The sequence below is a fragment of the Notothenia coriiceps genome, unplaced genomic scaffold (assembly GCF_000735185.1).
Source record: "Notothenia coriiceps isolate Sejong01 unplaced genomic scaffold, NC01 NC01_scaffold00022018, whole genome shotgun sequence".
NCBI classification, from domain to species: domain Eukaryota; kingdom Metazoa; phylum Chordata; class Actinopteri; order Perciformes; family Nototheniidae; genus Notothenia; species Notothenia coriiceps.
In genome coordinates this window covers 677,560-703,920 of record NW_011354719.1, presented here as the reverse complement: position 1 = coordinate 703,920, position 26,361 = coordinate 677,560, and the positions used below count along the sequence as shown (strand labels likewise).

Below are 26,361 nucleotides of genomic sequence, written 5' to 3'. Positions count from 1 at the left end.
CCTACAAAACAGAACATATATCTTATCATTTAAATGTTGGGTTTTGCGATACGTCTCAGCTACTCACTGCAGTTGAATTCATCAGAGCCATCTCTACAGTCCTGCAGCCCATTGCAGTGCTGAGTGTTGTTGTAACAGGCCCCATTGGCACACGTCTTCTCAGTACAAGGGGGATAGTCTGCAAAAAAACCTTGTTTTATTATTTTCATAAAAGGGATTTTAAATTCGCTCAATGCTGCAAATAAAATGATTCCTATCAAAGTATTAAGAACATATAAAGGTACCTGCAAATATCTGATATGATATTAATGTACAGTGTTGAAAGTCTTACTGCAGTTGTTCTCATCAGAGTTGTCCACGCAGTCCTTTACGTGGTCACATCTGTATTTGCTGGGGACACACTGGCCCTCCTGGCAGGTGAACTGGTCCGGGCTGCAGGTCTGCCCACCTGAACCCAGAGCATTTGAGATGGTTTGGTTGCTAAATGCTTTGTAACAGGGAAATTACTACTCACAATTTATAGAATGACAACATGCTTAGGATAGAATGTAATTAAAGGTATTTTTTGTTTGTCCAGAATATCTTTGTCACTGACATGGAGAGCAATGAACACAAATATTGGAAAAATGAAATCAGAAACATACATTTTTTTATTACCAAACTACTAATAGGAATTTTGGGACAATATGTTTCTCTTTCATCATTTGAATTATATAAATGATTAGATGCTGTATTTTGAGCCAATGTTCATGTGATTTGTTTTTTTATTGTGTCAGTTTCTCATTCTAAATAACGGTACATCAACAATCACTCTGCATACCACAAGTTCTTTGTTCATCTGATCCATCAATACAATCTTCCTCTCCGTCGCAGACAAATCCCGAAGAGATGCATTCACCGCTTGTTACACACTTAAACTCCTGCGAGGTGCATGATGGAGGTGCTGCCACAAAGAAGAAAAACATTGAAGAGTTTAAACTTAAAGAATAGGGCTGTTTTCAATCATAGTTTTAAGTTTATGTACAGCTCCTTTTCTTTCTCATTCTTTTTTTTCTGGCAAACTTTATTTACCCAGTTAACAGATAATTATAAATCATTGAAACTCACGACAGTTCAGCTCATCTGAGTCATCTGCACAGTCTTTAGTCCCATCACACCTCCAAGCTTTGTTGATGCATTGTCCAGAAGTGCATTGAAACTCTCCACTGCCACAACTTCCTGCAGAGAACACATACAAAGACAGATCTATGAAGTTAAAACATCAGCCATCAGTCATATTTTTATGATTATGGTGTGGGCTTGACCTTCATGATTCGGGTTAAAGAGATCATTTACACATTTAATACAGTTTATTTACTGTTCAGTGACAAATGAGTTACCGTGTTTATGACAGCTGTATCCACACTGTATGCAACTTTTGAACCTTAAAACATGTGATTCTACAATTAAAAGATGGTCAATTCTTCACCATGAATGAACAGCAGACCACATGACCCATGGAGTAACAGGCAATCATTTCAAATGGATAAATGATGTCTGAATTAGCACAGAGAAGTGTGCATTGTATAACTTCAGCATTCACTGTTCAGTATTTTATGAAATGTAGAATAAGGTGACAAAAATTAAAGAAATTGTATTTGTATTGGAAAAATATAGAACTCCTAAAGCTTCGCATGATTACATTACCTTTTATTACTTTAGGGTTAGGGTTGAAGGGTGACATGTTATCATCATGTGTATGTTTTAATTATTTTAAAACAGCTATAATTCTCACAATTTTTATACATGCAATCATTTCTTAGGGTGTTAAACTACTCTCATTTTATTAAAGCAAGAGGAAATCCCTTCAAACTCAATATTTTTCTATCCATCTAATTAGCTTTTACATATTTGTGATTACTAGAAAACATATTTTTTCGAAAAATCAAGATTATACACTTACCTTGAGCAAGATGAATTCCTTGGGACAGCAGTAGGAGAAACAGAAGATGAAGCCCTTTTAGGTCCATGATTTAATGTTGCTGTTAGTTTGATAAAGTGTGTACACTCATGCTACATCTGCCTCTGTTTAAAAGCCTGGGGAAGATACTGCCTTTGACACTGAGATGTATGACCCTGAGCAACCAGCAGACCAATACTGTGACACGGAGTAATACAGCTTTTTATGGCTCGCTACTTTACATAAACTTCATCTAAGATTAACTTTTACCTGTTGCTATGTTGTCTACATAAGCAAGAAAAAGCAACCACTTATTTTTGTATGACACTGCGGCAGGAAGTAACAATCTCTGGGGATGAAATCAGAGTCAATCCAGACCATATAGTTCCTGAGTACAGTTATCACGAGTGCCTTTCATCCGTTTTTTAAGATAAAAAAAAAGGACCTTTAAGAACACGATATGCTTTTGTATGTTTCTTGGTTGAAAGCATGCTATGATGTGCATCTTTTTTTTAACGTCTTCAAAATTGCACTGTTGAGGAGCCTGCGATCTAAGTTTTTCGTGCATTACATAATTGCACCATAGTTTTGTATAACATGTTATGACAATAAACGTTTGAATCTTGAATCTGTGACACATGTTTAAGGCATTGCAACTACAACGTTCCTTCCTGCAATAAATATTGTTGGTAAACCAAAGTTATTGTATACAGTGAAAGGGGTGCATGGTGTTCAATAGCAGTGCTTATGAAATGACTACTACTTCTTACTACTTACGTTCATTTATGCACAGGTCTTTGAAATCCACCCTGCTGCGAAACAATAAAAGGTATTATCATTATCATTTCACGGAGCAGCGTGTTGCATGTTAATATAATTTTTTTTCCCATTATTGAGAAATGATCGTAGCTTCTACTGTAACCATGTCACAGTACATGTGCTTTATTGGTTTGAAGCAGAAAGGAACATTACTTTGTGACAGAAACAAGAACAGTTTAGTGGAATTGGATTGTTTGTCCCTGTTGCATTTATCTTCTTCAGTAGTATGAGACAAAAACGGTAATACAGCTACACTGAGAGCTAAATAATATTGTTCTGGCTGGAAGTGTTATACCAACAAATGAACGGATCAGATGTTAACATGAATGATGTATCCCTTACAAACAAGTGTACCATTGCAAATTGGATATCATGTGTTTTTTCTGATTCATACACCTGCTGTGCTTGTAGAAATTGTTAAACTACATTTATTACAATGCTTTTAAAGCTGACACATGCACATACATCATTAAAACTGTATGTCTACAAGGATTTTTAAAGGGTGAATTTGTTTCAAACAATAGTAACCTAGGAAAGCTTAATAAGCAAAGCACAATAGTGTACTTTGAGGACATTTCAGTGATTTAATTAATCAAAAATATATTTGGACTGTTATGGAGTGTTAACCCCGTCTTCATCACTGCTTGTGTTGGTTAAACTTTGGCGCCTTCCAGTGGCAGTACAAACAAATACACACTGCAACCACCTCTACATATTTGATTTCACAAAAGCCGTTAAAAAACATCATCATAATTTTTATAAAACTTATTATAGGTTGCTTAATATTTAAGATGTCTTATAGTTAAGTTAATTATTTAAATAAACCATTAATATCATAAGTAGTGTAAATGTCATTATTTTGTGTGTGTTTAATGTAATGTCAATTTTTTATTGTTGAAATTAGGTACATTTCCTAAGGATAATATGAGTGACAAAAAAAAAAAACTGAATAAGTATAAGTATTGTTGTTTTTATTTTTCCATGTTCAATACAGCTTGGTATCAAGAAATTGGTTGGAAATAAAACAAAATATGCTCATAGCTGTACAAAATAATACATCAAACTGTTTCAATATAGTAAACATTTTACCCAAATTATACTGAAATATATAGGGAGGCATCTGACATGCCCTAATTTAGGAATAACTCATTAAATGGTATGCAAACAAAGGAAACCCGTCTCCTTCACAACAGCTGAGTTAAACAGAAAGATAATTCTCATGATAAACAACACATTTCACATACAAAACGATTACCTGTAAATTCATGTTATGTGACGACCCTCACATAACATAATCATTTATTTATAATAATATATCGAACAACTCCTCGTTTGAGGATTTACAAATGTCAAATCGTTAAAGAGTAATATCTTAATTGATTGAAAAAAATGTTGAGAAACCTTTAAAAAGACCCCCATTGTATCTCATATTCAGAGCTTTGGCAAAGATTAAAGAAAGAGACACATTATTTATAACAGCTTATAATTAGTAAGAATAGAGTTTACACTTTTTTTGCACATTTTTCCAGCTATTGCACAGGACCTGGTGGTGTTAAGGAATAAAGTTATTTGTGGGGGAAAAAACTAAAAAAGGAGAATGTTGAGGTGTTCCTGACCCAGTTTCTGATCTGGCTAAATGTCAATGAAGGATTTGTTAACCATCTTCTCCTGTTTTAGTGCATGTAAGAGCTGCTGTTGCCTTGGCTCTGAGAGTATGCGCTGCTCTGAGCATACGGGTTGTTCTGAGGTCGACTCTGGGAATACGAGTTGTTCTGAGGTTGACTCTGGGAATACGAGTTGTTCTGAGGTTGACTCTGGGAATACGAGTTGTTCTGAGGTCGACTCTGATCGTACGGGATGATCTGCGGGCGAGCGTAGAGGCTGCTCTGTCGAGACGGAGCATGGTCCTCATTGTCCTCGTGGAACCGCTAAAATGGAAAGAGAATTTTTAGATTCAATTATTTAAAAAACCAATATATTACGTTTATCTTAACCTGATAAATGTTTTCTCTTCTGCTCAGCATTTTTTCTTTTTCTGTTGGTCTGTTCTCCTTTTTTTTCTTTTTTTTTTACAAAGGACATCTTACAAGATATAGAATATATGGGGGACCCTATGGGGGATATATTTCCCATGTCCAATTATATCTATAGCCTCAATATTTTTGAAATAACAAAAGATTAATGTTTTGAAACTATATTAAACCTGTGTTCTAACAGATTATCTGTGTTTTTTTCATTACCGCCTCATTTTATTCCATATTTTTATTCCATTCTATTTCTATGTACTGCAATATTTTACTATATTTTTGAATTATTTTCTAATATTTTGTAATGTTAATTTATATGTATGCACCAGGACATCAAGTCAAATTCCTTGTACGTGTAAACCTGCCTGGTAATAAACCTGATTCTGATTATTTCAGTAAAGTAAGTGTAGAAAGTAACACATCATTTTTACTATAGATTTTGTCATGAAAAATACGAGCTTATCCTCTGAACAAAAACAACACATTTTAATTTTTGAAGAAACATGATCATTTAAATGAATGGATCTCAACACTTTTCCAGACCTCTTTGCTTTAAGGACACTCTTTCCATTTTATATTCCTAACTATTTACAAACTACCGTCCAACTTCTGTCCTCTGTCTTTCACACAGAGTCATGCTCACCGAGTTCCTCCCAGCAGGGATCAGGTTCTGCCGGCTGCTGCTTGGAGTCATCTCCAGGTTAGTCCTGCTGTCCCAGCTGCTGGTGGTCGTGGCCCGTGGGATCCTAGGCATCCCAGCATTGCCAAAGGCTGACTGGCCGTTGCCTAGCCCATTAGCCGGGGCTACGTGGCTGTGGGCTCCCAGTGGCGCCTTGACAGGAAGTTGGCTAGCATAAAAGTTCCCAGTGTCTGCTTTTTTGCTCTTTTTGGAGCTCTTTTTGATTGGGGACCTAAAAAGAGTACATACAATTACAATCAACTTTAGCTTTATCTGTCTTGTCTGCACTATAGACTTCATTGTATTAATAGATAGATTATTCTACAACTCCATCTGTTGCCAAATGTGTGAGGCATTAAGAAAATGTCAGGTTAAATGCAGCTTTGTCACAATAAAAAAGGCTCATAATCAATACGATGGGTGGGAGATTGAGAGATAAACATGGCTAAAACATGACAGAGTCAACAATGAATGACTAAAAGTTGGCAGGTGAATAGATGTGGGGCTCACCTGACTGCCAGTACAATCAGAACAATAATCGTGATGAGCAGCAGTGCCCCGAGCACAGAGCCAACGATTACCAGCGACAGCTTCCATGCTAACAAACACAATGACAAGGACATTTACAACAAGGCTATTGACATTTTGTACAACTTTTGACATACAAGTGTTTTAAAATGAAGGTACAACAAAGTCATAATGGACCCCTACTTTTCTTTACATCAAGGTCTGTTCACAGGTCTCATGTAAAAGTTATAAAGCCTTTTGTAAAATCTGATAAATGTGTCTTTTTAAAAAAGATTAAATGAGATGTCATCCATTTCGTATACATTTTATAGGTTATTGATTTCTTCTGAGTCATAATAAATATTGTATTATTTTATTTTGTGGCTGTCGTTTCGTCTTAATGGTCAAACAGATACTGTGTATACTCACAATCGGCGCAGTTAAAACCAGAATAACCGAATGAACAACTGAAACACAAGAACAAATAGTCATTTATAATTTCTTTTTAAACCAAGTCCTTTGTATGAGTTGTATATATTTTTAAATATGATATGTCATTTCAACCTTACCTTTTACAGGCATCGGATCCAACAAGTGTTTGACCACTGGGACATGCTGCTAAGATAGAAAAGTTTCAGGTAGTGTCGTTTAGTTAAACAAAGGCTAGTATGTAACACGCACACACGCACATGCACACACACACACACACACACACACACACACACACACACACACACACAATCAATCTGTATGTTTCTACCACACTAAATGCCCTTACCAATGCATATCCTGTCACTGAAGGCGGTGGTAATGTAACCAGGCGAACATTTACACTTAAAAGTTCCGTCTCCAGATGTGCATGCAGTATTCTGACCACAGGCAGCGTCCGACTCATCACACAGTTCTCTAGCTTTAAATGGAGAAAAAATAGTTGGTACATCTAAATCCCAAAAATACAATGGTACAAAATAAAACTTACTACATAATAAGAAGCATGGTCTGAAATGTACAACATATTTATAGTTGCATATTATCACTCGCCGGCTAAATTATACTCTGGACACTGTACAAAGATCACCATATACTGTATGTGGAAATACCATGATTGGGTAACCTTGTCTGCTGGGGATTCATAACCAACAAGCACAAATAAGTTTAATATGTAAAAGCAACAAAAAGAGACTCTGCAACAACTAAACAAATCAAATTTTAAAATGTATTTTATGTTCTTTTTGCTTCACGCTGACAGAACAACATTTTATTCCTGAAAGAATCCAAAGCTTCAGGCTTTGTTAAAATGATAGTTTGTTGCATTTGATGTATTATAATAACACTTTTTTTTCAAACTATAATGATTAATTTACATTTAATGATTAAATGAAATGATCACTAAGTGAGTTAAGTTCTTAAGACTAAACAGCATTATATGGTTATGCAATTCACAGCCCTAACATTGACAACTTCAAAACAAATGCATACAGCTTTTTGAAAGAACAAAACCCCTCTTCAATTACATTCTACCTGCAAGTATATCTATTTAGGTTTAAATAATATTTAGCTAAATCTCTCCTTAACACTAGATAAAGAACTGAGGTATACATTTGATAAACTTACCAACGAAAGATGAACCTTCCAATAGGCAAGCGTCACAAGCCTTCTCTGTCTCCAGTATCTTTGTAACGTTTTCTGTTACGATGACAGCATTTGCCATGAAGATGATCTGTACATCTGCTCTGACCGTAGTGACTGCTCTTGACCAAACTTTTGGTGTGAACTGGCTGTATATAGACAAAAATCACATTAAATTATATTATGTATATTATATGATATTTACATTCTGCCTTATTTAAGAGCAACATGGTGTAAATGTAATGTAGGAAGTATGGTTTTAGATTGATAGACAATTAGATGGTTAACACATTGTGACTTACCTGAGCTTCAGCACTATAGATCCAGAGTAACCTTTAGACGATTTAAAAACTCGAGATAGCTGTGTTTTAGGAAAAAATACCATATTGTTAACCACTTCGTCAAACTTCACTTTGATCGTTGTGTAGCAAAATGCCACATTCATTACAACATGCATCCAGTTTAATACCCAGGTGTAGCACTGGTGAGTTTGTGATCTATCACTTATGTCACTGAACTTTACAAACAGGACATTTTGCATCAACATTATTTAATGTGTTTAAAAGAGAAAAAAGGTTTCATTACTTAAAAGGAAAAAAATAAAAGCCATTAAAAAAACAAATATAAGAACGTATTGCTTACCTCGTCAGTGATTGTTTTGGATGCATCAAGAAATTCCTTTGAGGTCTTGTCATCCATAGCTTCGTTGTATTTCATTTTAAGAATGTTTAGGTTTCCAGGAAAAACTTTGGCTAAAATAGGAAAACATTGTCTTAGCATAAAGGACACACTCCTGTCATAACCATTTAAAAAATAAATAAAAATACTTCTTGCCAAGAGTTAGATAAGAAAATAAAGCCACTTTCTTATCTGTCCAATGAGCAAAAGACTACAGCCTGCAGCTGGTTAGCTTAGCATAAAAGGGAAGCTAGCATAAAATGAATTATTGTCAGGAACACGGTACAAGCAGGACTTCTGGATGTCACTGTTCCTGTCGAAAATATAGCCCTGGAAAACCCCAAGTAGCTGTTCATACACTTTTTTTGTGTGAATTCAACAAACAAATTATGACGCATTCATTCTCAGGTGCTTGAAGATGGATTTACCCAGGCTAGTTTTTTTCACGTTGTTCAAGGTGTGGATTTGAGCTAATTAAATCAACCAAATTCTGGCTGTAGCTACATATTTCTATTGTTAAATCTTACTGAATATTACTTAAGACGTTGAACTGTAGCTCTAAGCATTTCATGAAATGAGTAAGAAGCACCTGTTTCCTAAAGATGCTTATCATGTTGACCAACCTGATACTACTAGAATTCAATGAATCTTAGCTTGAAACAAAAAAAGATTAACACTATACTCTTCATCCCACAGATAGGCCTTACATACAGGCCTACACTTTAATATTACAAATCATTTAGCCAATTCTTAGCATGGACTGGAACAACGTCATAGAGGACAAATACTCACCACTGTCACAAGTTTTGGTGACATTATTGTAGAAATCACCAGCCAAACACAAGCATGCAAAGGTTTCATCGGCACGAGGTTCACAGGTGACCCCAGCGCCACATGGGTTTTCATTACAAGGGTCTAAGGCAAGTCAAAAGAAGATGAAAACAATTGGCAGAACAGTACATGATAATCATTTTTGAAACAATGACATCTTGGAAATAGATTATATGTTTTTTTGACAAGTGACATTACTTGGAAGCACTGTCGTTGTAGGTCCTGCTGTTGTTGTGGTGGTAGGTCCTGCTGTGGTTGTAGGTCCTGCTGTGGTCGTAGGTCCTGTGGTCGTAGGTCCTGCTGTGGTCGTAGGTCCTGCTGTGGTCGTAGGTCCTGTGGTCGTAGGTCCTGCTGTGGTCGTAGGTCCTGCTGTGGTCGTAGGTCCTGTGGTCGTAGGTCCTGCTGTGGTCGTAGGTCCTGCTGTGGTCGTAGGTCCTGCTGTGGTCGTAGGTCCTGCTGTGGTCGTAGGTCCTGCTGTGGTCGTAGGTCCTGTGGTCGTAGGCACTGCTGTGGTCGTAGGCACTGTTGTGGTCGTAGTGGTCGTAGGCACTGCTGTGGTCGTAGGCACTGCTGTGGTCGAAGGCACTGCTGTGGTGTTAGGCAATGCTGTGCTCGTAGTTCCTGCTGGGGTTGTATGAGAGAGGTAACCACTATGCTTGACATTTTTTTCTCTTTAATATCAGAGAAATAGACATATTTGTACTGCGGTATGAGCGGATATTAAGATAGAATGAAGGCTTGCGGATAGGAAATTCTCAGTTCAGTTTATTGTTGATCCAAACTAAGAATACATATTTTAATGTGTCACATTTATGGAAGATTTAAGAAAAACACAAAAAAAGAGACATAATTGAAGAGGCCTAAAAATTACGGGTCCAACGTCTAAAGCTCAATCAAAGCTATTAAAACCAGACTGGAGGGTGTATAAGGAAACCCAATAGACTTCCTTGATTGAAATAGAAGGTGACAACAAGGGTCATAAGATAAGGTCAGATTGTCTGAATTAATACAGTAGTTAAATATTTACATTTAATTGCGTTTAAACCAATCCAACATAAAAAAAATTGTTGTTAGGCCAAGCTTGAAGGCATTATGAAAAGTGGGCCTTCATTTCTGACTAGCTGTATACCTGGCTTTTCAATTTCGAACAAAACTGATCAATTCTTTTTTTGAGAAAATAGATGCATACATTAGCAATGTTGTTTCGGCCCTCAGTCTATATCATCACTTCCATTTTACCTGAAAGTCTATCACTTAATCTAGAGCCATGCAATATCTTCTTTGGATCTTCTACTTTCTTATAAAAACCAATTTCAACACAAGTTCTGTGATGATTATATTATTGCTCTGGATAACAACTTTTTACATATCCATAAAAAATAGACTGTGAGAAAAAAACAAAATGTTCCTCTGTTATAAAATATACCTTACATTTCTCCTATTTATTTGCGAGAGGCTAACGACTGATACAAAATAAAAGGTTCAGCCAACTTACCAAGACAGGCCACAACCAGCAAAAGGGCGTAGAGGAGGTTAAATTCTCGAGCCATTGAAAAATAACGCACTGACAAACTTTACCAAGAAAAAGACAGCCAGAGAGGCGGGTGAGTGGACGAGGATTAAGGGCTCCAGTGTCCTCCACTGGCAGTTTTAATCATTGGCCACTCCTTTGAGGGCGGCACCGTGTGCCAAAGTACATTTCCCGCCCAGAAAAAAAAGACTTGGAGGTCCCACTTCCCATGTCTCTGTTTGTTTGTTTTTCTTAAAGACCAGAAAGTGAGTCAGATCTTTGAGACATATATCTATAGCTATCATAAACACAACATATTTAAATTATAGAGAAAAACCAAAGAAGAACAATAGGGCTGGCTTGGCTGTTTGTTTGCCAAATGATCTTTGGGAAGTGTAGCGTGAAAGAGGAACCACTTAATGAATAATCACAAACTGTCTTAAAATGACGTAAGAGAACAGGCTAACATCCTCTGTACACAGCAAAGGGCCTGAGTGATGATGTGTTTGGGACAATCCTGAAAGTCAAACCTAACATCATTGGCGGGGGCAGCAAATACGCTTTGTGTTAGGAAAAAAAAACAGTTTTCAACATAAAGTGTTTCACAAGACATCCAAGTTAATAGAGATATCTAGAATGTAACAAATGTGAAAACATTATCTTAAAGAGAGGTCAGGTAATATTCCTCAAACATCGTCAACACACAAATCTTCCCATACGCTGCAGTAAATCCTAAAAAATGTTTGCAATATAGATAATTAATAATACATTTGTCTATCCAACAGATCATTGCATACAGTTCATTTCTGTTGTTTTCTGCAATTGTGTTTTTGTTTATTTGTGTAAAGATACCAATAAAATGTCTTAGAATTCTTATCTTAGACCTCTTCCTTTAGGAGCAGTCATATCTCACAAAGCTATGGTCATGTTGTTTATCTCTTATATCATAGCTACTGTATGTTCAGACATAATGTTTAAACATAGTATTTTGTAGCCATATACTGTTCATATTTCTCTAAACTTCTCAGGGAAAGTGGTTTGCTTCTCTTTTGTTTGCAATAACGGTTAATAAAGGCACAGTTTAGGAGAACCAAAAAAAGGAAGCAATGGCCGCCGTCAGTAAGGCGGATAAGATTAAACTGTTGGAATTATAGCAGGTTTTTTGTATATAAGGAGGAAAGCTTTAAAGCAGAGGAGTGTTTAATTACAGGGGTTATAATAAATATATGATATAAAACTAATTACAGTTTATGATGTCACGTATATATTTCCTGGCTCGACAGCTGAAACCATGTGGAAACAGAATTGGAGGATTGACGTCGTCATTTATGACAATTTTCAGCTTCTTTCTTGTTCAAATAGCACGCACAATTGTACATCTAAGCCTCAGACTTTATAAGTTACTTATAGAGGCCGAAATGAAGTGGTGGGGCAAAGATTACATTCCTTGCCAGTCATTTTATGAATTTATGGCCGTTTCACCAGTCACCATTCACTCCTGGGACAGCTTCTGTAAACATGATTTCTTCACAGCACCATTTTTAACATGATTGTGTCCGACTCCATACAGCGACACAAAAGAAGCTGCACCCATGACGCTAAATGCCATTAAGAACAAATGTCTTAAAATGTTGCTTCAGAAAGTGATTAAATCCAGTTTGAACTGTCTTATCAGAAAGCAAGTGGACAATAAACCAGGGTGGGCCGTAGGAAAATGTGACCTTTGATTCAGAGACGTCATAAGATGTGAGATATTGTGAACTTGTTGTTAAACTGTCTACAAAATAAGCATTATGAGACCTCAATGTGAAAGTTTGAACATTTGGTAAATCAAAGTGTGTTATCAACCTTCCCCTTCACAAGTCTGAAGTTATGTTTTAATATTTTAAAGTTTATTGATATATCTTCTCATCAACACCCATAAAAAGGTTTTATCTCCAAGTTGACTTTGATCCCAGATCTATATCTAAATGAACACACAACTGACTAAAGTCTTATGCCACTCAAGTGTCACCATGGGCGTCAAATGGTTAAAATAGCCTTTAGATAAAAACAGTTTGACCTGTCGGTAAAAATGGTTCAAGCCCTTGTTTCCATGGGTGTTGGTTTGTAGATAAAAAAACAACACTTTAGTTATAGTGGGGGTTCCACACTATGAATGATTTTAATACATTTTTTTCATATTTTCAAAACACTGGATTGGAAACTGCGCTTCCCTCACTCTTTAATTAACTTATGACTATATCTAAGTAGTTCATATTTTGGGGAATATGATACATATGATAATACAGGCGTTACAATATACTGTGAAATATCATGATACTCAAACCAAGGGGATATAACACCCATAAAAAGGTTCCTAATTTAAGGAAAACTCAAAGCATTAAGAACACCAGCATATTTTTATAACGTCTGAGTTAAAACATTTCACATGATATCAGAACAGTGGGATCTGCATGTACCTGCAGTCTCTGGGACATTTAACATTGTATCACTTTATTTGAGAAGCCCCATACACTGTGATGGTGCCTATCCTTGCAAAAATATTGACTGAGTTCATCTTTAAATGAAACCAATATTTGAATTTGATAGTATTTTTGGGGTCAATGCAGTATCACAAATATGATATCGCTGTTCGGTACTGTATTGATTGTTTTTCACACCCTTGATAAAAATACGCCCATATCCTTTAATTATAATACGTTTAGAAACTGACATGACTTGTTTTTAAAATGCATGTCAAACTGTTTAAATACATAAGATCAATTGTCAGGCCTTTGGAGTGGATAGATTATAATATTACAATATATGATATATGATAGGACATTCTCTTTACCCAAAAATCTACATTATCACACCAATGGGATCTACTACTATGTACAAACTATCCAATAAATCCCATTGCTTTGTTGAACTAGAAGGATTTCATTCTGTATTTCATCCTCACCTACCTCCAACAGATGGATTTAGTTAAATTGGTTAGTAATTAGGAGTTCATTTCTCCAATAGCGAATTTTTTATATGATGTGCGTGACTTCAACAGTTTATTTTGGATCCGGTAAATGATTAATCCCTGCACATTTAGACATCGACGATATAATTCCCCGGCTACATTTGTCAGCGGCAGGTTTTATGAACATGTTGCCCTGAGTCAACAGAGGTGCGATGGCGGAGAAGTAACTGCATCTGTGTCTCCTGCTAGCTGTAAGTCCAAAGTCACTCGCAGTTACGGCCATCCTCGACCCCACCCAGCCTGCTGTTCCTGGCAGTGATTAGAGTTAGAACATGACGTTCATGCTGGAGAGATATCAGCTTTGTAAAAGGTGGCAGTGCCAGTCAAACCCACTGAGACCCTTAACTCTGATCACGAGGCTCCTTCAACAAGAGACTGCTCAGAGATACTGCTCATCCGCGTTCAAAACAATGACACAAGAGCTATAAACAACAAGACAGGAAGCTAATGATCTGCACACATTCTTTGTACCGACTGAATATTGTTGGATTTGCTTATCGTTGTTGCTTTATAACGCTTTCGTCAGACTAGGACTTAAATACTTAAATAATTTTGAAAAAGCCCAGAATATCCAGAGGTATAAAGTAATTAATTACATTTACTCAAGTACTGTACTGAGGTACAATTTTGCGATACTTCCACTAGTGTATTTCCATGTTATGCTACTTTGTACTTCTACTACACTACAATTCAGAGTGAAATGGTGTACTTTTAGTCCAATACATTTATTAGAAATTTGAATTGCTTTGCAGATTTGGATTAATGATGTGAAATATAATCAACACTTAAATAAGACTTTAGTTCCACCTGGAAAACACAAGCTACCCTGCAGTATACAAAGTCATTCAAACTAGCTGTACTTTTACCTGCTTTGATAAACACAATAATGCATACATAATTATAATCAAACCATAAAATATATTATTTGCATAATGAGTGCTTTTACTTTTGGTACTAAAGTATATATTGATGCTAATTCTTCTTCTACTTGAGTAACATTTTGAATGCAGGACTTTGACTTGTAACAGAGTATTCCTGCACTCTGGTAGTTATACTCTTACTCAAGTACAAGATATGAGTACTTTTACCAACTCTGCTGAAAACTACAGTATGGTTCAAGACAAAAATCTAGTTATCGCAAATAAACTAGTTATGTTCAAGAAACTGTAACATTTAGTTAGGGAAATATCATGGTTAAGCGCTGTGGTATTGGTGTCTATGACCAGTCTATAACGCAATATAAACCATTTTAAACCGCATTGTTGACCTACTAATCCATAAACAACACTATTTATAAAGCATATGATAATTATAAGAGCCACAATACTTCATAACTGCTGGCCACTCACTGACATTTAAGAAGTGAACTTGTGAACTTTATAAAAGTGATTCACATCCAGATTGTGGTGTATTATATCTGCCAATACCTGATACAGTTCAAATATAATTTAAGATTTAATTATAATGTATTACAACTATGCTAACACTATGATCTTTGCAAGTAATGTGAAACTTTAAAACATGAAGTGTTGCGATGAGTGTTGAAGCATTACTAATCTTTAGTGCTTTTAACAATCATTATAAAATGGAATGGGTCGATTTTTACCAATGTGTCTTTGAAATCGATGTTTGGCTGACACAGATTCAGTAAACAGAGAGGACAGATAACTATAAGTGTCTTCAAACACTACAAAAGGGTTGAAACTGCTGATCTATTCCAGACAAAAGGCCATAATAACAGACTCCCTTCAGTGTCTGGGAAACAGGTTTCACAGCTGTTAGGGTGAACAGTGTGAACACTAAAGAATCTGGTAACACTACGTTCAGCAACTATCAGGAGGCAGCATGTACATTTCAACCACTATAGTATAAATGATCTGATCATGTTTTACCTGCGTTTACGTCTGTCAGGAGCTACTCGGTGGAGAACAGCTCCATCCTCTGGCAGCAGGTCGTGTTTCTAAACGATAGGAGGATTCACATTAAAATCACATTAAAAACACATAATCTATTGAAGGATCACATGACTGTCACTCACAGCAGGAGCAAGGTGCATCCAAAGTGAGAATGCAAGTCACTGTTGTTGTTGTTGGCTTCTGTGTTGAAATACAACCTGCAACTGGGAACAAGTGTTCAAAGCAATTATTTCATAAACTGAGGAGAAAACGAGAAGTTTTAGAAACCATATCATCTGAATTACAATGTTTCCTGAAAAATGTAACTGAAAAACAATCATAACTAGGGCTGCACGATATATCGTGTCGTGACGATAATCGCGTTATGCGCATGCGCGATATTCACATCGCAGGACGTGCGATTTAAAAAAAAATTAAATGTAGGAAGTGCGATATTAAGTAGGCAAATTAACTCAAACACGTCATGTTACAATTCTTTTGCTACTTGCTATAAAAGGAAAAGGTACTTGAGTGAGTGACATGCAGGCTCTGCATGCACAGCAAACCACCAATCACAACCATTCTTGATCAGATCACAGCAGGATAACCGAGCTAGCTCAACTTGTTGCTCTGATAACTTAAGATCCAGAAGTCCGTGGCTAAAATCCTCCATCCGGTTAAATATCGTTAAAAAAATACCAATTGTATATCATAAAGTTCAATAAAGGTATGTTTGCGGACAAAAAAAAAAAGGTGTATTTTCTTCCAAATTCCTGTATTTTTCCTAACGCAATAATATCGCAGGGGAAAAATATCGCTATGTCAGTTTTTTCCAATATCGTGCAGCCCTAATCACAACTTTATATTTATTTCTCTAATTTAATCTGCAGTGTGCTTGTAATGCCTTAAGTGTGTATTTACATTAAACATCACGTTATTATTTAGAGTCTTTGTTTTGCAATTCCTAATTCTCTTCAGATTTCTATCAAATGTTGTCAGCCATCTTTCTATGTGCTGCTGTCATTGCCAGGAAAAGATGTTTGCTCAAAATCTTTTGTAAAAACAGAACAAAATAATACCAATAATTAGAACAAATAAACAATATCAAGTATCATGAGCTTCTGAGAGACATAAACCACACACCGTCTTCTTTTTTTGTAACAAAAAGTTTTATTGGCTTCTCTAATCCGTTCATCTCAATAACAGGTACAGCCTGGGAAATCATATCACATGGGGTCTAGAACAAATAAGACAAAGGGGATGGGGAGGCCTCTGCTACAACATTTGGTATTGAGGTGTCAGAAAAAAAGCCATAGAAAAATGTCTTTATCATGCATACTGGAGAAAAACTCAAAAAAAAAATGAGAACACACATTTGTAGTGTTTTTGTACATTTCTGTAAACAATATCCTTCTAGAGATCATATCAAAACACATTATGGCAAGTAACAAAAATAAGGGATATAACGAGAAAAATGAATGTTCTATGAGGCATCTAGAATGCAACACTGCTTGGCGTGGATGTTTTTACAGAAAAAGAAAAATACATTTGCATTTTGACGAGTCATTTGCTCTATAATTGTAAACACAGGCAGTGTTAAAATGATTATACAATATGTCGAACCTATACTACAAATATTTCCACTACATACATGAAACGCGTGTCCCTGCTTTCTTGCGCTTTAGTGATATGAGGTATATTTAGGTCAATCGTATCGTCTTTTTTTTTCTCCGTCTCTCACCCACTCTTTTTTTTTTCTACTTTAGAAAGCATAGTGTTTGTTTGGAGTGAGGTGGCTGGTCAGTCTTTGTTCCCTGTGATCTGAGCAGCTTCAAAGTCTCTTGGCTGTGGAGCTCACAGACATAGGAAAAGGGAAGGGGAGGGGGGGCTTACAGGAAATCAACTAAATTAAATATCAACCCTGGCTGCCGGGATAGAATGGCTTTAGCCACGGAGGACAAAGAAGGCCATTGTTTATTCTTGCGAGTGCATGGCTGCATTTTGGGAAAGGGGAGGGGGGAATAAGTTACCGTTTGTGTTTCTTAACTGTATCATTGAAGCAGTTTGTTGCATCTACTACCACAGTGGGGTTAAAAACATCATTAAGAAAAAGTCGAGGGGGGGGAAAAGGAGGTAAGAGGTAATGGGATTACTTGCCAAAAATATCTGCTACTGAGTTCTGTTGTGGCTAGTGGAGAATAAATAAAAAGGGGTTTGGGGTTCCAGCATGTCAGCCCGTCTCTTAAAACACTTAAATACAAAGAGGTACTCTCAAAATATTGTATAACAAAGTTATGGCAAATCTTTTTACAACATCACCCGACAGACCGTAAGAAAAAAATCCCCCCCTCCCATTCTCTTCTACCCTTGAGAAAAAAGCAACAAAATACATTTAGATGCCCAAGGTCATGCCTACTCGACCCCTATTCAAACCCGTTAAAATACTCCCTCCCTCCCGACCACCCCCCAATCCCATTCACAGTTTTCTCCTCTTAAAATAATATTAATAATCATTAGCATAATAATCACGTATCACATATGCAAATTGAATGGGTTGTTGTTGCTTCCAATGATGATTTGTTTTTTAAAAAGTGCTTGTTTGATTCCATTTACACAAAAAAGGAACAGCAAGAGTTGAGCAGAAAGTGACGACTTCAGCAACAGCACGAGGAAAAGATCTCCGATGATGTTTGAGACGTCCGTAACGGCAATGGGAGGAATTTAGTCTACGCTTCTTCTTTTCTACCGGCCAAAGCAGGCACAACTAGAGAAGTATGCGGTTACACGACATTCATTAACCGACGCCTAAAGCTGACAAGTTACCTTAACGATGCTGTGTGCTGAACTCCACTACAATTCATACTACCTCGTGTACACATGTGGCTCTCAAAAGAAATGTGGATGTCTTCACATTGACACAACAGTACCGTAATCTCAACAAAGCTACACGCAGTAGAAACCACACATCATCATGTATTGTAATTTGTTGTTCCGACGAGTAAAAAAGAAACAAAAAAATCAAAGCTTTGTAGTCTCAAAGTACACCTGTAAAAACTGTGCTAATTGCATCTCATAATACAAAGTCTTATTACACAAATTTGACTATTTTTCCTGAGTTAATATGTTTCTTGTAACAGACAATATATACTTTTTTTGCAATTTGAATTCTGGGCCTTTCCCTGCCACACATGTTATTATTGAAATTATCAACATTAGCCATTATTACTTTACAATGGTATGATTGGTAAAACACAAGGGTTTCCAAAAAAAAAGAAGCAAGTTTATAGCTACCCTCTAAATGTTTTAAATTACATTTAAATCTACGGTACGTTCATATCAAAATCACTACTCTTAAACAAAAATGAAGCGACTAAATACATAATAAAAATGAGAATATTTTAAAAAATTGCATTTGAGGCCATGAAAGACCCTCCCTGGTCATTTTGTATGAACAATTAATGGCAGTGTTTTTTTTTAAAACAAAACTTTGCTAGACGAACAAAATTAGGATGGGTGTGGGGGCTGCGTGGACAGTAACAGGAGCCCCCTGCTGGATTCACCTCGTTTGACCCTTATCTGAAACTTTGGCTTGTCTGGGTTTTTGATCCTGTACTCACTGGCTCGCCGACGTCAGCTAACAAACTGGTATACCCTGAGAATTCTGACACTGGAGTCCGTATTCGGTGGTCCAACTCCACCCCAGGATCGCTGCCGTAGCCCAGAGGGGTCCGCCGCCCTGACTTGAACTGGGAACCAAAGGCCTGGGCGAAGTTCTCGATCTGGTACATGGTTTCTTTTGGGGTGTTCAGTGGGGACAGGTCCGGGTAGCTGGAGCCGTTGGTGGGTGCAATGCCCACTCCGGACTTGGGCTGCGGCCCCTTGGATCCGTCTGCCGAGGCAGTCAGGTCCTGGGGAGGTAGGTTGAAGGTGCCCGGGGAGTGCTGCTTCTCCAGCTGCTCCGTCAGCTCCTGAGAGGGGGTCAGCTGCTGGTGGCTGGTGGGCTCCAAGCTGAGGTGGTAGCCCGCCTGGGAGGGGGAGCTGACCAGCATCCCGTAGTGGGACTTGGAGGACGTCGACGAGGAGTTTGACGAAGGGGCGACGATGGGAAGCGGGGAGGACACAGAAGGCGGGTAGCCACAGTCCAGCGGAGATGTGGCGTACCCGTGTTTGTCTGAGAAGAGGGGCCCCGTGGGGCTGGAGCTGCTGGACAGGAGAGGGAAGGGCCCCGTTTGGCCAAGGCTGGGGAAGGGACCGCTGTGGCTGGTGCGCTCCAGGGCCTGCAGGAGGAACTTCGAGTACTCGCTCATCACTGCATGCTTGTCGCCACCGTTGGGGGAGTCATCCTCCAGCTCAGGGGTGACGGGGGCCGCCGGCTGGAGGTCGACGTGGTGCGGGTGGTCCGACAGGTCGAAAGTCACGTCGTGGTGGTGTTGCCCCTCTTGCTTATGGCTATAATGCTCGAGCAGGGTCTGCAGCACCTCGTCTGGAATGCCTGACTTGTCGTGCTTGAGATCCAGAGGCGAGGTGTCCAGCATGGCCAGCGTGGGCTCGGGCCCCAGGGAGCCGTGGATGACGCTGTTGCCCTGGGATGCCATGTGCAGTGAGCCGGCTCCATAGTCATTGTTTACAGCTTGGAGGTAGCGCCGCTTTTTCACAAACTGCATTGCATCATCGTAGTTGCTGCTGGTGGTGGGCCCCTGCTTGTTGAGCCCGGGCCCCTGGAGCAGACCCATGTTATCGAGGCCCGAAACCTCCACGTGATCCATGGAGTCGTGCTTCTGCCCCAACCGTTTATGTCCGTCGGCGGTGTCTTCCAGAGCGAGGAGGCCCTTATCCAGAACCTTGCGGCCGGCTTTTTTAAAGACCAATTTAGGAGTACGTCCCTGCATGTTGGGGTCGGAGCCCGACGGGTGCTCCATGTCGAAGTCCTGCATACTCATCGCCCCAGAGGAAGAAGCTGCTGATGCCGAGGCGTTCTTCTTCCTCTTGCCGCCCTCCCCGTTTTTGGACTTGGCCCTCTTGCGTCCGGAGGTGGTCGAGTTTCCCTGAGTGAGTGAATAGCTGCCCTGGCCTAGCTCCGCATCGCTGAGCTCCAGCATGCTCGGGTCCAGGCCCTTCTTTATGGCTTCTCCACAAGTCCGTTTGTGCTTCAGTAACCGGTCTGTTCTTGAGAAAAACTAAAATTGGAAAAAGGAGAACATGGATAAGGATAAGGGAGGAAAACCAAAACCGTTCTAAAATATTGCTCTCAATGACGTTTTTTAACTTCACCAATCCCATTTGAGACAGGGATTTAAAAGATGGATTTAAGTGGAAAGCACAAAAATAAATGTTTTTTTAGATTTGCAGGCAAAATGATAATAATGCATGTTACTGATACACATAGTTCAAAAACATATATAAAAGCCAAATTGCAAAAGACATCAACTCGGAGAGAAAACAGCGGTAAGCTTCCGATCAAACAGACCACAGATAACTTACTTGTTGACATGTATCGCAGCGATATGGCTTCTCGCCACTGTGTGTCCTTTTGTGTCGCTCCATATGGTACTTCTGGATAAAGCGCATGTTACACTGGTCACAGCTAAAAGGCTTCTCTCCTGAAAAAGACAGATGACGGTGGTAGAGTTTGTGTAACTACAACCTCGCTTATACAATGTGATTATGCAGATAAGCAACGGGATGTGTTCCAAAAACACAAGACTTTATATCCAAGGGCAGACACTCACCACTGTGGATCTTCTCGTGCCGCTGGAGAAGATATTTCTGGATGAAGCTCATGTTACACTGACTGCACCGGAAAGGCCTCTCACCTGTGCGATCAAGAGTACAACAATCCGCTCACCACATTAATTATCTCCTAGCCCGTCACCCGACCATATGGTCACAATGACAGTTAAAGCTGTGGCGTCTCAAAGACGTATGAGACTCACGTGCTAAACACTTCATATAGACATTTCCTAGAGAAATTGTGTTATATTGTGTATTTAGTGTGACACATAAGATAAAGAACTATACAAAAACAACTTATTTCCCATGTTTAAATTGTGACGCGCCAGTACGCTTGGAAGAAGTAATAAGAAAACAAGGCAAGTGATTTCAAATAAACTGAAAAAATGCTTTCCTCCAAATCTTTTATGTGTTTAAGTTCTAAGAGCAAAATGAGGTATTCCCAGCAAAGAGGATGACTAAGACTTCCAGAAATACACGAGTAATCATTGAGTCATCCGTGGCTTCCTGGTTTTAGCTATGGCCCCAAGCACTCATGGGGAAGGGGAGATTAGACCGGAGGGTAGTGAAGAGTGTAATTTTATTTTTCCAAGAGTGCTGTTTTTGATTTTTGCCTAATTGTGTTTTAGTGCAATCCTGCCAACATAGCTTAAGAGCAGGTAACATGCAAATTGATCACGGGAAGTACATTTAGTACAAGCATAGTTTCATTATAATGTTGTTAGCTCTAATACAGTCTCAACCAGGCGTCTCTTAATGGGAGATCTAATCAGCAATGGTGCATAGTGAAAGGAGGAGTGGACATAGCTGGTTGAATTGAACTTATCAACACATAGTTTAATATAAATATATAGGATAAGAAGTAAAAGGCACTGGCAAGCAGCGAAAGCCTCTCACCTGTGTGTATGAGCACATGTCTGCGTAAGTGGTAGGAGCTGCGAAAGGCCGCGTTACAGTGCTCACAGATATGTGGTTTTGAGTTGGGGGACATGCAGGCTCCTTCTCCATCCAACATCATGGCCTACAAAGAGAAAACACATCAGAACATGTTAGATACTGAGATATTCTTCAGGCAAATTGCACATTTTGCTGGTGTATTGACAGGGACCACAGATAAGGGATTAACCTTAGCATCGTTGCGTTTCCTTCTTGCCTTGCCTCCCTGCCCGTCCCCGTTGTTCCTTCGCCCTCTTCTACCTGCGGACTCTTTTGGCTCTTTACCCGGTCTTACAGGCATCTGAGGACACACAACAACAACAACAACAGGGTAAGTTCAGTAAATGGCAGAAAAGGGACATACATAGAAAGTTAAAAGGGTGTACAAATTCAAGTTGAACTAGCTAGCACTAAACAATATTAAGAACGACAACCCCTTCTCACCTGTTCTCCAAGGGACCGGACGTTGCTGAGGCTGAGGTCATGAAGGAGCATATTCTGGTGATTTTGGTGGTGATGGTTGCCGAAAGACATGTCCGGCATGTCATTATTACTTTTCCCCGCGCCCCCTCCAGCACAGTTTACCCCTACTCCTCCACCCCCACTGTAGAGGGGCATGCGGTAATCCAGCTCGCTTAGTCGCTCCTGCTTGATTCCCATACTGTGGAGGAAGCCCCCCGTGTTCAAGTTGCCCTGGTGGTCTGGGGGCGAGTCGCGTTCTTTCTTCAGGATCATCTCCTGAGGAAGCTCGCCCATAACCGACTGGGTGGCGAGCCGCGTAAAGCTGGTGACTGGCGGCAGGTGGCTGAACATAAGCATACCTGGTGCAAAATTGGGATCCATGCCACCATTGCGCAAAAACTCATTGCCTAATTTGTCTTGGATAATACTCATGGTGGAGGTGTTGCTTTGTGCAGGGAAGAAGAAGGGCAATAGGTCTAAAGAAGAATGCAGGAGAAGGGTTTCCTGAAAGAGAGAGAGAAGAATCATGTTAATTATTGGTGATTTTAGACATTGATACGTAAAATACAATTACAAATATTTGTCAGGTTTTTTTATTAATTTATATACAAACACCTAATCTCTAAGACCAATCAACCTAAAGTACTTCTCACTTGTCGTTAGCCTTCAGTATGTGCATGACAATGTTCTCTCAATTTCCCCTGTGGCCCATTAATTACGTAATTGGATTTATTAGGCTTTACGTAAATAGTCGTGAGAAACCTCTGAATTAAAATAAACAGCTCACTTTGTGAAACTGTCAACACAACAGACAAGCGATAAATTGTAAATACTGTTTATACTATATGTTATATATGAATATAAAATATGAAAGCACTTAGTGGACTTTTTCTTTTATCTCAAACCCAGCACTCGACTTTTGGCACAGCTTGAAGGCAACGTTTATATTCTTTTACAATTAGTATGTCGAATACTTCAAAGAGACCGTACCATCGGAATGGCCCAAATTCCACATCAATCCCCAAATGAAATAATAAATAGGTCAACCATCGTGAAATAACCTAGTGTTCTCTATAACAAACACAAAATAAAGACATTATTAATACACATTTGAATGAAAGATAAATGCACGTGCCTGTGTATTATTGAAATACAGATCTCTGGTTAATAAAAAAACAGAGACACTAAGATTGTGAATGATATATGTTGTGTGAGGGTATAAAGTAAAAAAAACTGTGAAGCTCTATACTTAATAAATTACAAGCTTTGGAACGAAATCGGTTCTATAGAATTAGTTTAATAGTAAATGGAGAAAAGAGCAAAACCCTGCGTCTGAACCCTGTATTGTTCTGCTTGCAGCATTTAGAACCACATGTGTTTTGGAATGTAGCCAAAAATAAAATCTGTGCAAAAGCTTGAACGCCTTCAGACAAACATCCCTATTGTTTTTACACTTTGATGGATACTGAAGCATACCGCTGGCCATGTTTGGTTAATAAACCATCGTGAATAAAAAAGCTGGGGGCATTGATTTCAATACAGGCACATTACTCGGTCCACTACACTTGTCTAAAACAAACGATATTTAGGTCAAATACAGCTAGACGTAACAGTTAAAATAGGCAGGCTTGATGTGTTACTACGTGTATCGAAAGGAGCACAGAAGACTGGAGTGAGAATGTATTGTTTAGTCTACACTAGCCGACCATTTGGCTCCTCCACACTGAATTCAACAGAAAGCGGATGAGCTTTTGTGATGCATAATAGTTAGCTAGTTAGCATAGCAAGCTAACCGGTTTACCACAATGAGACACAATCAACGCACCTTTACGTCCTCAATCAAAACAATAGGCTAAGACAAACTAAAACCAAAGATCGGCCATTCACGTAAAGTCAAACCAACAATCAAAGTTATGTTGACTCAATCAGCCATGTATGTCTTTGATAAATGTGTATTTTTAGCCTATATTATCGATGTAACGCAACGTTTAGCATGTTACCTAGTGTTGCTATCAAGCTAGCTAATGCTAAAACAGGATCCATGATTTGATGCCATTAACGCATATTGGCTATTTAAAAAAAGGTACATATATGAGGGGAAGCATAACACAAACAAAGGCATGAATCAATTCCATAGAAGCAAATACAAAACAGTTGGACATGTACATTTTAACAGCAAGTTTTAGACAAATAAGGTCATCGGTAAAAATTACTCATTCTCCAATTCCCAAGCTTTGATGACGCTCGTGAAATCAAATCTGTCTGGCTTCGAGCAACGCTGGCGCTCTATTTATTGTTAGCTAACTTTAGCTGTAATTGCTCCAGGATAAGCCTTACCAACACATTTAGCTACCAAACACATTCCTCGGCGACTGCTGTACACGTGGACTTGATATCCAGTGCTAAACAAAACTGTATGCTTTGAAGCAGCTGTGTTTATAACAATCAAGCTGCCATGAGCTAGCTAGTTAGCTGCTAGCTTGCCCAGAATGAAAACCCGCATTACGGCCCATGCAACAGAAACAATGATGCTGGCTCTCGGTGCATCTCACCGTCTCACAATTCCGTCGGGTAAAATCTCGACAAAGCTTAAGCATTCACCACAAATAAAATACTATTTCGTTTCCCACTCACCTACACATGACCGCAGTTGGTTAAAACGTGCCTGTATTCTCTCCGTCCTCGCCGCTTTGGGGGTTTATTGCCAAAACATTGTTCTCCGGCGGTCGCTGCTTTCGTCCATCTTGTCCTGGCGCGGGGAATTATGGGTGTAGTAGGGACGGGTCGTGAGAGGAGACAGGCTGGCGGAGTCTGCTGAGGGAAGAGAGAGGCTGGACAGCACAGAGTGTGAACTATAGTAATGTAAACAACATGGACACATTAACATGAACACATCATGTAATGTGGAGGGACATGGCGTCGTGCAAGTCTTTATCTTTTTTAATTCAGGATTCAGAAAACGTCCCAAGTAAAACACATATCTCCCAGACATACAGATTGTTAACAGCTGACATGACAGAAAACACCTAAATTAAATGTAATGTAATTATTCAGAAAAGGACACTGGAGGATATGATAAGCCACACACATCAATTTATGGAAATAGTTTAATTGGAAGATAAAACAATGTATTGTTCAGGGTTCCTTTTGAAAGATTCAATGTTAGATAAAGGTTCAATATCACTTTAATGTTGAATGAAATATGCGATGAACGGTTGGATGTATATTTGGGAATGCGCAGTACTGAAAGGATTTTGGCAAAATATAAAAGAGGAGAACATATCATGAAAATATCTTTCACAATGGATCCTTTGTTGTCTATACAAAGAGTAACATTTACTTTGTTGCAATAATTGTCAGGTTTATATAATAAACATGTCATTTAGGTATATATAAGGTACTTAAATGATAACCTTTTCTTTTTTTCGATTTTCAAGTAAGGCAAAAAGACATAAATCAAGATTCAATTTGAAAATGTAGATGAAAATAACTAGAAAACCATAGGTAAATAAATACTATTAACACATACATTACAAACAGAGAGCAAAAGTAAATTCATTAAATCAATTAAGTAAAGGACATTTCCATTCATAATAAAATAGTAACACCTCATAAGAATATGGATGCTGATAAATAAAAAATGCCAATGCACAAATGTTGAACTTTGTTAACAAATGAGACTGTATTGTTTTTTATGTGTATGATT

The 26,361-nt window shown here is 38.5% G+C and overlaps 3 protein-coding genes across 4 annotated transcripts in view; all 3 read right to left on the bottom strand.

The window, feature by feature from the left end:
- Positions 1 to 2,009, bottom strand: part of lrp2b (low density lipoprotein receptor-related protein 2b) — a 49,068-nt gene extending 47,059 nt beyond the window's left edge. Inside the window, 5 exon segments of the mRNA XM_010780541.1 lie at positions 68 to 178; positions 332 to 448; positions 821 to 943; positions 1,108 to 1,218; positions 1,943 to 2,009. Coding sequence (XP_010778843.1) covers positions 68 to 178; positions 332 to 448; positions 821 to 943; positions 1,108 to 1,218; positions 1,943 to 2,009 — 529 coding nt within the window.
- A 1,731-nt stretch (positions 2,010 to 3,740) lies between these two features.
- On the bottom strand, positions 3,741 to 10,728 carry LOC104953576 (mucin-13-like). The gene is made up of 12 exons (XM_010780524.1): positions 10,605 to 10,728; positions 9,308 to 9,553; positions 9,071 to 9,193; positions 8,243 to 8,352; positions 7,903 to 7,961; positions 7,586 to 7,749; positions 6,750 to 6,881; positions 6,541 to 6,589; positions 6,401 to 6,438; positions 5,975 to 6,062; positions 5,429 to 5,696; positions 3,741 to 4,686 (listed from the first exon to the last, which is right to left on the bottom strand). Exons 1-12 carry the CDS (start codon positions 10,657 to 10,659, stop codon positions 4,432 to 4,434), a joined length of 1,587 nt encoding a protein of 528 aa, XP_010778826.1. The 5' UTR covers positions 10,660 to 10,728; the 3' UTR covers positions 3,741 to 4,431.
- A 6,193-nt stretch (positions 10,729 to 16,921) lies between these two features.
- Positions 16,922 to 25,499, bottom strand: LOC104953575 (zinc finger protein 281-like). 2 transcript variants are annotated; one of them, XM_010780522.1, is made up of 7 exons: positions 25,290 to 25,499; positions 22,638 to 23,159; positions 22,384 to 22,494; positions 22,155 to 22,278; positions 21,257 to 21,349; positions 21,009 to 21,127; positions 16,922 to 20,704 (listed from the first exon to the last, which is right to left on the bottom strand). In XM_010780522.1, the coding sequence occupies exons 2-7, from the start codon at positions 23,085 to 23,087 to the stop codon at positions 19,100 to 19,102; spliced, it is 2,502 nt and encodes an 833-aa protein (XP_010778824.1). In that variant the 5' UTR covers positions 23,088 to 23,159; positions 25,290 to 25,499; the 3' UTR covers positions 16,922 to 19,099. The 2 variants fall into 2 exon arrangements, with proteins under 2 accessions (XP_010778824.1, XP_010778825.1); XM_010780523.1 differs by having other exon boundaries at positions 21,257 to 21,340.
- Positions 25,500 to 26,361: the final 862 nt, after the last annotated feature.

Coding starts and splice junctions, on each gene's coding strand:
- LOC104953576 (XM_010780524.1), bottom strand. CDS start 10,659: ATGGCTCGAGAATTTAACCTCCTCTACGCCCTTTTGCTGGTTGTGGCC. Junction 9,194..9,307: donor TACAACGACAGTGCTTCCAA/GTAATGTCACTT, acceptor GACTTGCCTTAG/ACCCTTGTAATGAAAACCCA. Junction 7,962..8,242: donor CCAAAACAATCACTGACGAG/GTAAGCAATACG, acceptor CCTAAAACACAG/CTATCTCGAGTTTTTAAATC.
- LOC104953575 (XM_010780522.1), bottom strand. CDS start 23,087: ATGAGTATTATCCAAGACAAATTAGGCAATGAGTTTTTGCGCAATGGT. Junction 22,279..22,383: donor GGAAACGCAACGATGCTAAG/GTTAATCCCTTA, acceptor TTCTCTTTGTAG/GCCATGATGTTGGATGGAGA. Junction 20,705..21,008: donor GCTGCGATACATGTCAACAA/GTAAGTTATCTG, acceptor TTCCAATTTTAG/TTTTTCTCAAGAACAGACCG.